Source organism: Sturnira hondurensis, unplaced genomic scaffold (assembly GCF_014824575.4).
Source record: "Sturnira hondurensis isolate 20B ecotype Veracruz unplaced genomic scaffold, ASM1482457v3 Scaffold0010448, whole genome shotgun sequence".
NCBI classification, from domain to species: Eukaryota; Metazoa; Chordata; class Mammalia; order Chiroptera; family Phyllostomidae; genus Sturnira; species Sturnira hondurensis.
The window spans coordinates 7,303,070-7,319,055 of record NW_028083079.1 but is presented as its reverse complement, the minus strand read 5'-3'; the positions used below and the strand labels follow the sequence as shown (position 1 = coordinate 7,319,055).

Here is a 15,986-nt window from a genome sequence, read left to right as displayed (position 1 = left end):
TCCAGTTCCTGTCCTCATTTCAAAGAGACAGATTTTATGTGGAAAGGCGTATATTTTTCCATTTTGTACCTTTAATACTCATAAAAGGTTAAAACAAAGCAACTTAATTAAGCTTCTCATAATGTAAGCAGAGTCCACTAGATAATGTTCTCTAGGGTGCAGGACAGAAGGAACCCCAGAAATATGTATGGTGGCCCCAAATTTTTAAAAAGATATGAAATTTTAAGTGTGAGATGTAATGCTTCTCTTTATTCATTGTCTAGGGGGCTGACAAAGAACGTAATAATAAGCTAGGTGGAAACTCATTCCTTCAAGTTGATGTCTCATTTTTATAGGAAAAAAAAATCACCTATTACCTCCAGTTTTTTGTTGATTTGGTAGGTCTTTCCAAACCATGGGTCACCCCTGTGGGGAGCACTCCGTACCTTTTTTGAATCCTGCCTGAATAAGCGACTGTGTCGTTAGGTGTTTGTAGAAGTCCCAGGTAATGGCCGTTTTACAGCGGGCGGCCCATGTTGCGAAAGCCTAACGGCTCTCTCTTCCCCAGGCATGACGGAGATGGTGCGGAAAATCACTCTGAGCAGAGCCGTGAGAATCATGCAGAGCCTCTTCCCCGAGGAGTACAACTTCTACCCCCGCTCCTGGATTCTGCCTGACGAATTCCAGCTCTTTGCCGCTCAGGTACACGCCGCTCCATCACCGTGGCCCGGGAATTATACTGCGGTTGCAACCGTGTCCTGGGCGCTGGGGCAAGGGGTCCCCGGGAAGCCGAGGCTGGCCCCGGGACTGTTGGGTGGGGCACAGTAGGTGTTGGCAGTCCTCAGGGCAGATTGGGGAGTTGAACAGGTAGGGCGACAGGTCGGTGAACTGAAGAAGTGGGTGTTGACACGAAGAGACAGTTCGGACGCTGACATTGGAGCTGCAACCCCGGGGTCAGCGTTTGGGGAGCCAAAGAGACAGCTGGGACAGGTGGCTGAGCCCACGAGGGGACTGGGACTGAACAGGTGAATCTGAAGGTGTGGTCTCCCCAGCATCTCCTGGTGTGAAAGGGGGAGGTTGGGCTCCGTCTCGGGGCCAGGGGCTAGGTCTACCAGACCGTGGGACGGGGGACCCTTTCAAGTGTCCTGCTTTAAATTTGTTCCAGAGTCAATTTTCAAGCCACCCATTCCATATCACNTTGGCAGTCCTCAGGGCAGATTGGGGAGTAGAACAGGTAGGGCGACAGGTCGGTGAACTGAAGAAGTGGGTGTTGACACGAAGAGACAGTTCGGACGCTGACATTGGAGCTGCAACCCCGGGGTCAGTGTTTGGGGAGCCAAAGAGACAGCTGGGACAGGTGGCTGAGCCCACCAGGGGCCTGGGACTGAACAGGTGAATCTGAAGGTGTGGTCTCCCCAGCATCTCCTGGTGTGAAAGGGGGAGGTTGGGCTCTGTCTCGGGGCCAGGGGCTAGGTCTACCAGACCGTGGGACGGGGGACCCTTTCAAGTGTCCTGCTTTAAATTTGTTCCAGAGTCAATTTTCAAGCCACCCATTCCATATCACAGCAATATATCTGAGCATGAAATACTTTGGATATTTCACCATGATTGTGAAACAGAACCAGCGGGGAGGCTGAATTTGGAATTGTCGTTGTGGTTAGTCTTTCAATGGTTGCAGTTAGGATTGTTTCAAAGCCTTTGTCCGTGGGCTCCACGGCCCATCTCACGCCTCCGAGGGTGGTGACAAGTACCCGCCAAACCGTGGTGTGGGCGACCCCACTGACCAGTCCTGCTGGGTCCCCTGCATTGTAACATTATTGCTGCAAGAGTAACATTATTTCTTCTAGTCCTCACAGTAAAGTTGATTGTATCAATATTATTATCCCCACTTTACAGATGAGGAAACTGAGGTTTTGAGAAATTCAGTGACTTGCTTGAGGAATGGGATTTAGACTTGGAGCTGATTTCAAGGCCTGTGTTTTTATAGCCTGTTTTATTGCCTGCAGGTTATTTTGGTTTTTAGTAGTAAATCATGAAACTTGTAATAAAATTATAACTTGTAAGACACCAAAAGAGCTTCAAGTGGTAATTTTTTGAAAGGAAGCTCTCGATGGGATGATGGGTCACATGGGTCTATTCATCTCCCAAAGTTCATCAGAACATGAAGTTCAAATGACTGCACTTTAGTATATGCAAATTATCTTTCAATTAGGTTAATTTTTAAAAATAAAGTGAACTGTCGGCTGTTCCCCATACTGACCCCTCAATTTCCCACTTGTGTGGTTCTGCTCCCACCTTCCCTTCCCATTTCTACAAGTCTTTCTCTGACGATTTTGCAAGGCTAAATTTCAGTGGGATTCCAGCCGCGCCTTTGAAATCAGGTAAATGAGAAGGGGGTTTCCATCATTTCCCAAAAGTTCCTCTGGGACTCATCTGGGACCTGCTCTGGGCTGCTGCTGGTCTACATTCTCACCGCAGATTGGTTCGGCCTGTTCAGGAAGCTCATATGCATGGAACTCTCTAGTATGTACTTCTCTGGGTCTTCTTTTTTCTTTCAGATTTACATTTTTTGACATTCACCCATGTTCGTTGGGCATGTCAGTAGTTGGTATTTTTTCGGTGAGGAGTGTTCCATTGTGTGACTATATCGCAGTTTGTTTATCCACTCCCCCGTCAATGGGCATTAGGGTCGTCTCTGGTGTGGGGGTATCTCCAGTAAAGCTGCCCGGACTAACCGTGTATATAGGAACTGGGGCAGCAGGAAGAGTGTTGAGCGTGAGGTAGGTGTGTGTCTGACTTTGTAAGAAGTGGCCAGGCCATTTTCCAGAGTGGTTGTAACACTTCGCACTGCCACAGGCAGCACCCAGGAGTTCTGCTCATCCCACAGCATGGCCAGTCCTTGGTTCTGTTAGTCGGTCAGATTTTAGACCTTCTGGGAGACGTGTAGTCGCAGCTCTTAATGGTTTTAATTTATAACTTCCTGGATGTCTAGATGTTGAGCATCTTTTCCTATGCTTTTTTCTGTCCGAATGTATATTTTTAAAGATTTTATTTATTTCTCTTTAGAGGGGAAGGGAAGGAGAGAGGGAGAGAAACAGCAATGTATGGTTGTCTCTTGTGCGTCCCCTGCTGGGACCTGGCCTGCAACCCAGGCATGTGTCCTGACTGGGAATCGAACCAGTGACTCTTTGCTTCACAGGCCCATGCTCAATCCACTGAGCTACACCAGCCAGGGCCGAATATTTCTCATTAAGCGTCTATTCAAAATTTTTGCTCATTTTTGTTAGTATTTTACTGTTAAGTTGTGAGTTCTTTGTAAGCTCTGTGTACAAGACTTTTGTGTGTGTCGTGATGCATTTGTATATGTATTGTGATATTTCCTCCCACTTTTCAGTCTTAACCTTGAATTTTCATTCTTAACTGTCTTTGGAAGAGCAAGTTATTAATTTTGATGGTTTAATTTATCATTTTTAATAGTGTGTGCTTTTGTGTGATATCTAAGACATCTTTGCCTAATTAAAGGTTATGAAGATTCTATGCTTTGTGTTTCTTTCCTAGAAGTTTTACACTGAGCTCTAAGATCCATTTCAAGTTGTTTTTTGTGTGTGGTATGAGATTGGGGTCGAAACTGGCTATTTTCTGTGTGGGTATTCCAGCGTCAGCACCTTTTGTTAAAATGGTCGTCCATCTTCCATTGAATTACCTCAGCATCTTTGTGGAAAAATCAGTGGGTCATCCGTGTTTTGGCCTGTTTACAGACTCTGTTTCGTTCCACTCCCCTGTTCTGCTAGTGAAGCTCGGGCTTTACAGTCGGTCTTGAAACCAGTAGTGCCGGTCTCTCTGCTTAGTGTGTCCTCAGAACCATCTGGCCACTACAGGCCTTTTGCATTTCCAGGTCAGTTTTCCAATCAGTCTGTTCCATCTCCACAGATGGATTCTGGCATCGCCTTGGATCTGCGGGTCAGTCTGGAGACAGTGGACACGCTAGCGGTGCCCAGTTACCGCTGCGATTAAGCGTCTATTCAAAGGCAATTCAAAAACAATCTCTGTTTGTGTCTTCCTTATTTATCTCAGCAGTGTTTTGTAGTTTTCCCCTGCGTGTTTTCCTTTCTTATGCTACTGTAAATGCTATTTTTTAATTTCATTTTCCTACCATCTGTTGCTAGTTCTAGACATCCCACTGACTTTAATTTTGAACTTGTACCATGGGGTCTTGCTGGATTTTCTTATTAGTTCTAGAAGTTCTTTTTTGGTAGAATTGTTAGGATTTCCTATGTGTATGATTAATTCATCTGTGAATAAATATGCCATTTCTTCCTTTGTAATCTGTGTGCCTTTCATTTCTTTTCCTCGTTAAACTGCACTGGGCCAGGACCTGTACATAGTGTGGGATGGCAGTGACTAGAGCGGACGTCCTTGCCTCGGCCCCAGTCTCAGGAGAAAGCAGACAGCCTTTCACTGTTGCGTGTGAAGTGAACCAGAGGTTGTGTGCAGATGCCCTTCATAGGTGGGTGAAGGTGTGTCTTCTGTAGGTTGCAGAAAGTTTTCCACCATGAGTGGGTGCTCAATTTTGTCAGATGTCTTTCTGCATCTATTAAGATATTGTGAGTTTTTCCTTTATTTTGGTAATATGATGACTCACACTGATTAATTTTTTTAATGTTTAAGCTTGCATTCCTGGTATAAACCCTGCTTGGTTCTAATGTATTAGTCTTTTTATATGCTGCTAACCTCTGCTTGCTGGTATTTTGTTAGGAGTTGTGTCTTTGATCATGAGAGAGGTTGACATTTCAGGTCTTTGTTTGGTTTGGTATCAGCCAAGCCTTATTAAAGGAGTTGGCCAATGCTGCTTCTATTTTTTGAAGATTTTATATGACACTGGTATTATTTCTTTCTTAAATGTTTGATGTTTCATTCTTAAATGAATTCAATAGTTGAATTCACTATTGAAGATATTTGGGCATGGAGCTTTCTTTCTGAGAATACGTTAATNAATGTATTAGTCTTTTTATATGCTGCTAACCTCTGCTTGCTGGTATTTTGTTAGGAGTTGTGTCTTTGATCATGAGAGAGGTTGACATTTCAGGTCTTTGTTTGGTTTGGTATCAGCCAAGCCTTATTAAAGGAGTTGGCCGATGCTGCTTCTATTTTTTGAAGATTTTATATGACACTGGTATTATTTCTTTCTTAAGTGTTTGATGTTTCATTCTTAAATGAATTCAATAGTTGAATTCACTATTGAAGATATTTGGGCATGGAGCTTTCTTTCTGAGAATACGTTAAGTTTGATTTTTAAAAATATAGGTAATTTGTCTTTCAAGGAACTAGTCCATTTCATGTAAATTGTCAAATCTGAAATAAAATTTTGAAAAATAGCATTTCCTTATTTTTTAAGATCTGTAAGATATGTATCATTGCTGATATTGATAATTTTTGTTTACTTTTTTCACAATCAGTCTAATAGAGGTTATTAATTTTTTGCTTTTTTAAAAGAGCCAATTAATGATTTTTTATTTTTCTCTCTTGTTTGTTCATTTTGTATATCATTGATTTCTAATTTTTATTATTCCTATTTCTTTTGGGTTTACTCTTCTTTCCCTTCTAAAATAAAGGGCTGTTTTAAAGAGGAACCTAAGTTCACTGATTTTAAACATGAAAGCAGTACATTTCCCTCTAAGCTCTCCTTGCTCTCTCTCGTTGTAAGTGTGTAGAAATGCAATAGATTCTTATGTATTAATCTTATATCCTGCCACCTTGCTCACCTCCGCCAATAGTTCCAATAGCCTATTTTGTAGGTTCCATAGGATTTTCTATATAGACCATCATGTTCTCTGAGAATAGGATGGTTTTGTGTCTCGCTTTCCAGTCAGCCCTTTATTTCTTTTTCTTGTCTTATTGTACTGGCTAGAGCCATTGTGAAATGACATCTGAGCAAAAAACAGGCTGAGGGTTGTATCAAGGCATTAAGACAGGGATCTCATGCAGATAGGGACATTTAGAAGGTGGAATCCAAGGCCAAAAGCATCCCCAGACCAGAGAGGGGATGCATTCAGGAATCTGGTGGGGATGCTGTGGCCAAGATGGGAAGCCCCAGAGAAGGGGCAGGTTTAGTGGAAAAGGTGGAAATCTGAGCCAGTGCTTGTTGCTTAACTGTTAGGTTTCTGATTTTAGCTCTTAAGAGAGATTCTTTATCACCAGTAAAAGGGGTGGGGGGGTAGCAACTGCTCTGTCTCTTCCTATTGTAGCATTTGAAGCCCTCAAGTGGCAAAGCCCATTTGACTGATGCTGAAGGTAGTTGGAACTGGATCGTTCCCTAACATAAAGGAGGATTTCTTTGTCTCTAAAATGACAGTAATTTAGAATCTGCTGATCCAGGGGCTGGGACAGGCAGAATGGGATCGTGAACACCCTGTTACCACCACTTAGTCCTCTTGGGATCCTGGGTGAGTCCCTTCTCCTCTCAGCCCCATTTCTCCCTCTGTTAAATGGGGACTGCTTATAACCTCACCGTGATTATGGGCATCCACTGAGTATTTGATGGTGAAATGCTTCATTAGCTACAATTTTGATTTTTTTAAAAGTGGCCTTCTTATTTTTAATATCCCCTTTGTTTTAATACAAAACAACACTTCAACATTAAGAATTCAAACATAGCAATGTGTAATGTAAAAAGTGAAAGAGCCCTGGCTGGTGTAGCTCAGTGGGTTGAGCACGGGCTGCGAACTAGAGGTTTGCTGGTTCGATTCCCAGTCAGGGCACATACCTGGGTTGCAGGCTGAATCTCCAGTGGGGGCCACGTAAGAGGAAACCACACATGGATGTTTCTCTCCCTCTCTTTCTCCCTCCTTTCCCCTCTCTCTAAAAGTAACTAAATAAAAAAAATTTTAATATTTTTTAAATAAAAAGTGAAAGAAATTTCCCCACACCTCAGAAATTACTGGACACTTCAAGGTTTATTTTTCCAGGTTTTTTGTGTGTACACAAAGATGCACTGGAACACACACAGCTTTTTTTTCTTTCAATAATGGGGTTTTACTCTATATTTTTTTACCCTCTTTTCCCAACTGCATATATTTTAGACATCTTTCCATGTTACCGCGGTATAGTAGCAGTCCATCGTATGAATGCACCATGACTTTTAAAACCACCTCCTTACTGATAGGCATTTAGGTAGTTCTCATATTTCTTGGTTCCATAAAGATTGCTGTTGGGCGTACCCTGGCATAAGTATCTTTCTGCACTTGTGCCAGCATTCCCTTCAGAGAGACCTCTCCAGGTGGAATTCCTGTATTTACATTGTGATGGGCAAGCCACACCCCGGGCTTTGCGGAAACACTGCACTTAAGTGGGAGGGAGAACAGCCTCGCCAGAGCCAAGGCAGTGCGCTCTCAGCTGAGCGTGTGGGCCTTGCTGCCTGATTCCCGGTAACAGCAGCAGGAGGTCTGAATAGCTGCAAAACATTCTAGAACCTGACATTCTCTAGGTATTTTAATTCTCCCGTTAATGAGGATTAAATTTACTTCGTTAAGAAAGGGGGAGATGCACACGGCCCCCTGCTATAAACCATTTGCAAAACTGGTACCCAGATCTGATCAGCAGGTGGCGCTAGGAGGAAGCCAGTGGGGTTCTCAGAGGAAATTTCTGTGACAACCAGAGGAGGGTGCAGGCTTCCTTCCCAGTTTTAGCAGATGGCCAATAAAAAAAATTCCTTGGAGTTGATTTTGCATATGGTCTCCCATCTGGGTATTTGAGAAAAGTACAGTTTTGTTATCAAAACAGTATTTATTATGGTGAAGGAGTTTATATTTCATAGCAGAAGAACTTTTTAGTGAATAAAGCCAAAAAGCTGTTCAATAAGGTTTTGCAGCTTCTTGGAGGGAACCAGCAAACACGGGGTTCTTCCATTTTCCTCTCCAGTTACCCTCCTAAGTTAGCTTTTATTGATTCAGCTCCTCAAGGCTGAATGAAATGCATTATGTGAAAAATCCCCAGAGAACAATGTTCTCTGCTCCCTGTAGGAACTAGGAAAATGTGGACTTATAAGTAGGTCCGACTCGAAGCAGAAAAACCTGCAAAACGACCCATATGTTCCCCGTCCCGATCCCACGCCTATCCAACAGGCTTCTGGTGGGTTGACTGTTTGCATCATTTTCCTTCATCTAGACAATGTGCTGGTTTGGTTGACCTCGGGTTACCCCGTGGTTGAAGTTCACCCAAAGGGTGAAGTTTAGGCTCCTGCACAGGCCTTGGCGAGCCCTTGCCAGCCTCTGCAGCCTCAGCAACCATCGCGTGGCTGCAGCCTCTTCCTCTGGGAACCTTCCATGCCCAACTCTTTGTGGTCCTCAGTGCGCCTCTGCCGCCCCCTCCTTCAGCCTGGCATGCTTCTCACCAGCATCCTGTGTGGCCCTCTCAACCTCCCAGGCCTCCTTCTGCCGCCTGACCAGTTTTGCTGGTTCTTCAGACCCCTGCTTATCCTTTATTTTCTCTGTAAAACCTACCCTGCCCCTCTCACACACACACACTGGAGGGCACTTTGTTTTTCTCCTTTCGTGGTACCCAAGTCTGTCACACTGGTTAGTGACTCGTGTTTAGTTCTCTTTCTCTCCTGCTCTAAGATCTGTGACGGCAGTGAGGGGCCGAACCGGCCTTATTCATCATTGTATCCCCAGTGCTCATCCCAGTGCCTGGCGCACAGAGGGAGGTCCAGTGTATTTGCCAGATTGAATTGCAAATGAATATGCAGGTGCTGTGGTTGAAAATTTTGTCTCTTGTAAGTTTAACCATCAAAAGTTACTTGCTTCTTCAAGGCCACGGGTATTAGCCTGACCCAACCTGTCACTTTAAAAGGGCATGGGCCACACTGGGGCTGTGAGGAACTTCGCCAAAGTAATGTCATCTGCTAAGGTGATGGTTGAGCTGCGGGCCTTTCCCCGCGATCCCAGCCTCCACCGCACTCAGAGCCCTTACATGTGCCGCAGCAGACTTGGGAGCCATGGTAGAGACCAGATGCCTTCTATGCCGCAGCTCGGCGCCCCTGGAGGCTGGCGCCATGGCCCTGGGTTCTGGTGCCTAATGGTGGAGGACTGAAGACAGAGTGAGAGGACTCCAGCTGTCAGAAGGCAGCTGATTCAGAGCTGCTGGCAGCGACACTGCAGGAGCCACGGTTTCACCTCCCCATCTGCTTCAAGTTTTATTGCCTTTGTTGCCAAAAATAGAACTTCACCTCCTGCTTAGATATATCATATTGTTCTGTGTCCCACACTTAATAGCTCAATTTGTTTACTGGAAAAATGGTATCATCTAAAACTCAAGATGCTGCTGCTCTCTGGAAAAGCGTACTGAGGTCTATTCACTAGGAAGTCCTTTTAAGTAGCCTGAGTGACAACTGGCATCTGTGCTGGGCTACGCAGTTCAGTTCGCAGTGTGCTGCTTATGGGCGTGGCCTCTGCTCCCCTCCCTCAGTTGTCGTTACCTCCAAGGTGCAGGTGAGAAGACGGGGTCCGGGGTCAAAGGCACTTGCTCGAGGCTCCAGGTTACCCGTGACCACAGCTAGTGCCCTCAGATCTCAGACTGGGTTTCATTCAGACATTTCCTGAGACCTACGAAATGCCTCAGGTGCTGCCAGTGGGAGACAAGTTTGAGGTGTCCTTGTCTGGTGCAGCATTTAATGTGAGTGGGACACTGGATCGGGGTCAGGAGACCTGCTGCAGCCCTGGCTCCACCCCTTTCCCCCAGCTCTCTTTGAGATATAATTGAGATATCACGTGATATATTTTTAAGGTTTACATCATGATGATTTGATACACCTACATATATAGCAAAGGGATTGCCACAAGGAGGTCAGTGAGCACATCCATCATTTCACACGATTCCAATTGGTTTTTTTGTGGCGAGACCATTTAAGATCTACTTTCTCAGCAACTTTCAAGTGTGTAAAGCAGCACCGTGAACTGTAGTTGTGCTGCACGTGAGCCCCCCAGAGGGTTGGCCGTGATGGGCAGTCTGTACCCTTTGTCCGACGTCCCCCCTTCCCCTCATCCCTCGGCCCCTGGCAACCACCGTTCTGCCATTGCTGTGAGTTGGCTTCTTTTTCAACTTCACGAATACATGATGTCAGACCGCATTGGTCATTTTCTGCTATGCTTCACTTTGCACAATGCCCTCGACATCTATTCACTTGTCGCAAATGACAGGATTTCCTTTTTGTGGCTGAGTAATATTCCTGTGTGTGCGTAACGTTTTCTTTGTCTGCTCCTCTGTTGGTGGACATGCAGATCGTTTCCACGTGTTGGTGGTAGAAAAATGCTGCAGCGAACCTGGGCTGCAGGTATTTTGTAGAGAGAGTGGTTTCTTTTCCTTTGTGTAGAAAACCAAAAGTGGGCTTGCTGGGTCAGATGGCAGGTCTGTTTGTAATTTTTTGGAGGCAGTTCTGTACTCTTTTACACAGTGACTGCGCTGATTTACATGCATACCCTTAGGTGGGACGTGACATCTCATTGTGGTTTTGATCCAAATTTCCCCGATGACTGGTGACGGTGAGCATCTTTTTATGTGCACGGTAGCCATTTGTATGTTTTCTCTGTTTGGGTCCTCTGCTTGTTTTAAAATTATGTTGTCATTATCTGTTACTGAGTTGGGAGAGTTCCTTACACCATTTAATAGTAATCCCTTATCAGGTATATGGTTTGCAAATATCTTCTCTCATTTTGTGGGTTACCTCTTCATTTTGTTGATTTTTTAATTTTTTTTTTTTGGCTGTGCGGAAGCTCTCCAGTTTGATGTGTTCCCGCCTGTTGACTTTTGCTTTGTTCCTCATGCTTTTGGTGTCATATTCTGCTGCCACTGCTTAGCATGCTGTGGCACCCTGGCCAAGCTGTCTACCACCCCGACCCCCGCACCCCAGGCTTCAGTGCTGCCTCTGAAGGATGAGGAGGTTGCGGAACACCACTAAGGCTCCTTCCGTTTGTGGTGCCGTGAGTGTGGCTTTCCTGGACTCCGTAATACTCCCGGCTAGAGTTAAAATTCTGTGCAAATTTCTGCGGCCAAGGTTTCAGTTGGAGCACAAAGGGCCCTGTGCAATCAATTATCTTCTTGCAAATCCTGGGTCAGTGCAGCCCTGGGCTTAGGGAAGTGCTGGTAATGGAGGCGGTGCTACAGGTGCTTCTGGAAGCCCACGGGAGAGAGGGGACAGCGCGGAGCCTGGCCATCTCCCCACCTCCGTCTCACACCTCCCAGGAGGTCCACAGAAGCTGTGTCCGCCCATTCTGCCCTGAGTAGCCCTGGTGGGTGGTTGGCTGAGGCTCGCACATCCTACCCGAGACATCCTTCCTGTTGGGTCCCTCGAAAGCCCATTCAGAAAGATCGCTTCTGCCCAAGTTCTCACACCTCTGTTTCTCCTGCTGGGGACTCCCTTCCTGCACTTCCACCTGAAAAACTCTTCCTGAGCCTCCCTGTGCCAGAGTTGATGCCTCCAAATCTGGGAAGGCCTTTTCTGATACCCCATCTCCCACTTCCCACCCACTGTCCTGCCGCCCAGACCCACGGGCAGTCCCTCTGGCCCCCTTCTGTGCTCTCCCTTAGTTACAGGACCCCCGAACACGGCGTTTGTGGCAGTGCTCTGGTCAACAGATAGTGAGGCGGGGGTTGGGGTCCTTAAAACCTAGGTGGAAATCCTTCCTTCACCATTTTCTGTGTGTGCACTTAGTTATTCTGAGCCTCACTTTCCTCACCTGTAGCACCACGGGGATGCTATGAGGAGCATACCGCATCCCTCAATGAATGGGCATGTACTTACCTTCTGTCCATGCTAACCTGGGGAGCTGGGGGATTCACATCCATCTTCCCAGGGCCCCACACAAGGGGGACCCCCAGGCACATGTGTGTCAAATGGAGAAATATGGAAAGAGTGTTGGGGTCTTTGATGGAAATTTAATCCAGAGCTAAGAATGCTCACACAAAGCATTCTGGGTGTTTCTGGCTTATTGGAAATGGACTTATTTTAATTTTTAATAAAAATCTAATCTTGAGATGATCTCATTATTTGGTGATAGATCATTTAGAAGAGAAAAAGAGCTGAGACTTCTCTTCGACTGACTGGCCTCCCAGCTCAGCTTCAGCTTTTTCCCCATAGATTCCCCCCACCCCCCACCCACCAAGGCAGCCTACTGCAGTAATACTTTAAAGAGTAGAAATTCTATTGTTTAATTTGCTATGCTTCAATTTGGCCCCCAAGTACACTTAGTGTTTTAAATCACAACTATTGTAATCTTGCCGCTTTGCAGCACTGCCTTTGTGTGTGGACTTTTGAGATAAACGCCGTCATCAGAGAGCCTCTGCTCTAGCTGGCCCGCCCCCCTCCCCCAGTGGCCAGCTTTCAGAAAGAAGACAAGGAAAGAGGTAAACATTTTTCTGGGGAATTTCAAAGGTCAAGAAAGCCCTGCTTTCCAAAGTGAGGAAAAGGTCATCTTTCACCCTTCAATTTTTGTCCTTTCATTTCATTTTGCAAAAGTTCTTTGTGATGTCGCCTTCGTCACTTGAGTGGAGGTGCCTAATTTTCTGCGAGAAAATGGTGGGCCCAACCTGGAGCTCAGTGCCTATTTCAAAGGGAAATTATGAAAATTGCTCTGCACGCACCTCCTCTCCTCATCTCCAAAGAAATGAAGAAATCTCTCCCACTCCGCGTCTTGTTCAGCTTCTTTTCTGTGTAATTGCTCCGTGGAGGAGTCCTAATGCAAGGTGACGCGAAGGCACAATTTGGTTTTAGAAAGATGCTGTAATCCGATTCTCCGGCCTCCTTAATGAAATGATTCCCTTGTCCTCGCCTGTCACCTAACCATGCACTCCCCTCCCCTCCTCCTGAAATTAACCCCGTGTGCTCTCTAGAAGACTTAGAGAGGAGGATGGAAGGGTTTGTTCAGCTAGGACAGACCTCATAACAGTGTTTTTCTGTTCTTTTAGAGCCAGTGACTGTCTTCTATTTTCTCCTGACTTTGTACTTTGTCATAATTTCAGACTTACCGGAAAGTTGTAAGAGTGACTTTACAATTTCTGCACGCCTTGCGCTCAGATAACCCCACCCCTTAACGTTTTACCACATTTGCGCTCCTCTCTTTCTCCTTTTTGAAAGTAAGTTGTGTGCCCGATGCCTTTTCTGCTCTAAACACTCTGTGTGTATTTCCTAAATAATAGTTTCTCTTATAGCCATAGTGTGATTGTCAAAATCATGACCTTTACATTGGTCGATACTGTTGTCTAATTTACTAACGTTCAGAGCTTATTCAGTTGTTGACAGTGGTCCCAGTGATGCCTTACGGGAAAGTCCCGGCCGTGTCCTGCGCCCGGTCTTTGTGTCTCTTCGGTCCCCTTTACTCCTGAAGAGCTTCTTAGTCTGTCTTCGTGTTTCACGCCATTGGTATTTCTCAGGAGCACAGGCTATTTATCAGGCTGCCCTTTGGGGTGGGTTTGTCGAGGTTCCCTCCTCGGTGGGTGCAGGGTGTGCACTTCCGGCAGGAAGAGCCCAGGAGCTGGGTTGTGTTTTTCGCCGTGGCATCATCTCTGGGGGCACGTGATATTGATGTGTCTTATTACTGGTGATGGTAACTTTAATCATTTGGTTAAGGCACTGACTTCCAGATTTTCCCTGAAAAGTGACTGTTTCCCCCTTCGTGTCTTGAGGGAAGATGCCTCAGGATGACATAACATCCTGTTACCCCTCAGACTTTCACCCTCTGGCTCTAACCTCAGTGAATGACTCTCGCCTGAATTCGTTATTATGATGGTGGCTAAATAGTGAGCAATTCCACCATTCCTTCTGCATTTGTGAACTGAGTTTCTACCGCGAGGAAGAACTTGGCCTCTTCATTTATTTTTCTACAGCTGCACATTAGTGTGGACTCGTGGATTCCTATTTTATTCAGTGGGTTATAATCCCTTACTATCATTATTTGTTTGAAGCCCAAATGACCCAAGACTTGGCCAGTGGAGCCTGGCGTCCTCCCAGCAGTCCCTGCGGCTCTTAGAGCACCCCGTTCTGCTGCAGCGAGGTGCCCCAGGCTGTCCCGGTGTCCCCCTGCACCTGCCTCAGCACCAGCCAGCTTTCCAGGAGGCCCTGGTGTAGTTCTGGTGGCCGTTAGGTGTGCTCGCTGCTGTGGGGGTATATTCCAGTGTCCTTCCCCTGTCACAAAACCGTTTTGTGACATTCTCTTTACCACCCTGGCATGAAATCTTGTCAAACTTCATAAATGGTTCTTTAAAAAAATCAATGGTTTTTAAAGGAGAAAAATAAGGAACAATTCTTTTTTTTTTTAGACAGAGGGGAAGGGAGGGAGAAAGAGAGGGAGAGAAACATCAACATGTGGTTGTCTCTTACATGACCTCCACTGGGAACCTGGCTCACAACCCAGGCATGTACCCTGACTGGGAATCGAACCAGCAACCCTTTGCTTCTCAGCTCACACTCAGTCTACTGAGGTATACCAGCCATGGCAGGAACAATTCTTTATAACAAAATTCTATACATTGCAGTGGGTAAATGCTTGGGAGCACTGTTATACGAGAAGACCTCATGCAGTGGTCGCATGCCTGTGCCTGCCTGTGATGGATAAGTTTGGATATAAGGAAAGCAGGACGGTTTGGCTGACGCTCTCTCTCATACGTCTGTATAGTGGGTCCAGTGGGAGTGCGGCCTGCTTGAGCATGGTGGGTGGGGTGATAATGTGGGTGTACTACTGTATAGCTTTAATTTGAACTTTTCACCTACAGCGGCGGAGGGCATGCTTGATTGTGCTGTTGTTTTGTTATGGAATTGCATGCCCTTGATCTTGTAATTAAAAAGGGCGTTATTTGTGCTGGGCCCTGTATTATACATAATAGTTTAAATATGATATTAAGTAATATATTTGGCATTTTAATTCATATGTAATCACATTGTGTTGTACAGTTGACTCAGATACAATAAGCCATGTGCCTTCAGGGATGAGATGCTTCCAAAATATTGTGCAGTTGAGGAACCTAAGACCCGGAGAGGGGAAAGGCGGCCAAGTCACACAGTGAGTCCTCCCCTTCAGCCTAGAGCTGAAGTTGGTACCAAAGGATAAACCTGAGAGGTCACCTGGGCCATTCCCCCGGGCCTCTCCACACCTGGACAGGTTTGATCATCTTCAAAAATGGACCATCCGCTAGTTTTCAAGGCAGTTCGCTCTGCCTTGGGACCGCTCTAAATTTAAAGTACCCCCGAGTTGAGGCCTCTCCCATCCCTCCTTCCTGCCCCTTCTGGATGTGGTCGGCCCCGGGGAACACGTGCCGACCCTTCCGAAACCTCGAAATCATGTCTAGGTCTCCTCAGCTGCCTAGTTCTAGCCTCTGGCCTTGTACTTGGCACTGAGATTACTGGATGGACAGGCCTTGTAGGTGTTGTCCCCATGGAGCTTTTGGTGCCGTGGGAAGGGAGAGACTCCACAAGCGGACCCACAGGCTGAGTCTCGGCATCCCGGCTTCCATTTCTGAGGCGGCGTCATGGCAAGAGCTCGGGTTCTGGGCCGGCCACACCTGCGCTGACACCGCCCACTGCCACACGTGTGGCCTCGGTATTTCGGTCACTCTCTGAGCCCTGTTTCCTCCTCTGTAACACTCAACAGTGACTCTGCCTCATCGGCTGTTGGCAGACGCTCGAGAGGTAGAGCACTGAGTGAGAGCACTGTGCCCACCCAGCGGTGCTGCTCTCTTGCTCCTCCCCCGCCCCAGTGTGATGCCTGTGGACGTTTAGAAAGCGCTTGGAGCTCAGGGCAGAAATATGTTTTGGAGTAAAGGCACGCAGACTTGTCTCTGCTGCTCTTGGATTTGCCCTTGATTAGGTAGCCAGGGGATACCTAAAAAATTATACAGGTGAACCCCCACCAAGGAGACCGTGCCTCTTTAAATTCAAGGTGAAGGCCAAAGAGTGAGTGGTCCCTCAGCTTGATTGTTGTGTGTTTAGTGTTACAATCCTTACTGACTAATGTCACTGTTGT

General features: G+C 46.3%; 1 protein-coding gene across 1 annotated transcript in view; it reads left to right on the top strand.

Moving 5' to 3' along the window:
• TTLL11 (tubulin tyrosine ligase like 11) overlaps positions 1-15,986 on the top strand; it is a 193,782-nt gene that overhangs the window by 43,980 nt on the left and 133,816 nt on the right. Inside the window, exon 3 of the mRNA XM_037059200.1 lies at positions 548-681. Within this exon, the coding sequence (XP_036915095.1) occupies positions 548-681 (134 nt within the window). The remainder of the gene's footprint in view (positions 1-547; positions 682-15,986) is intronic.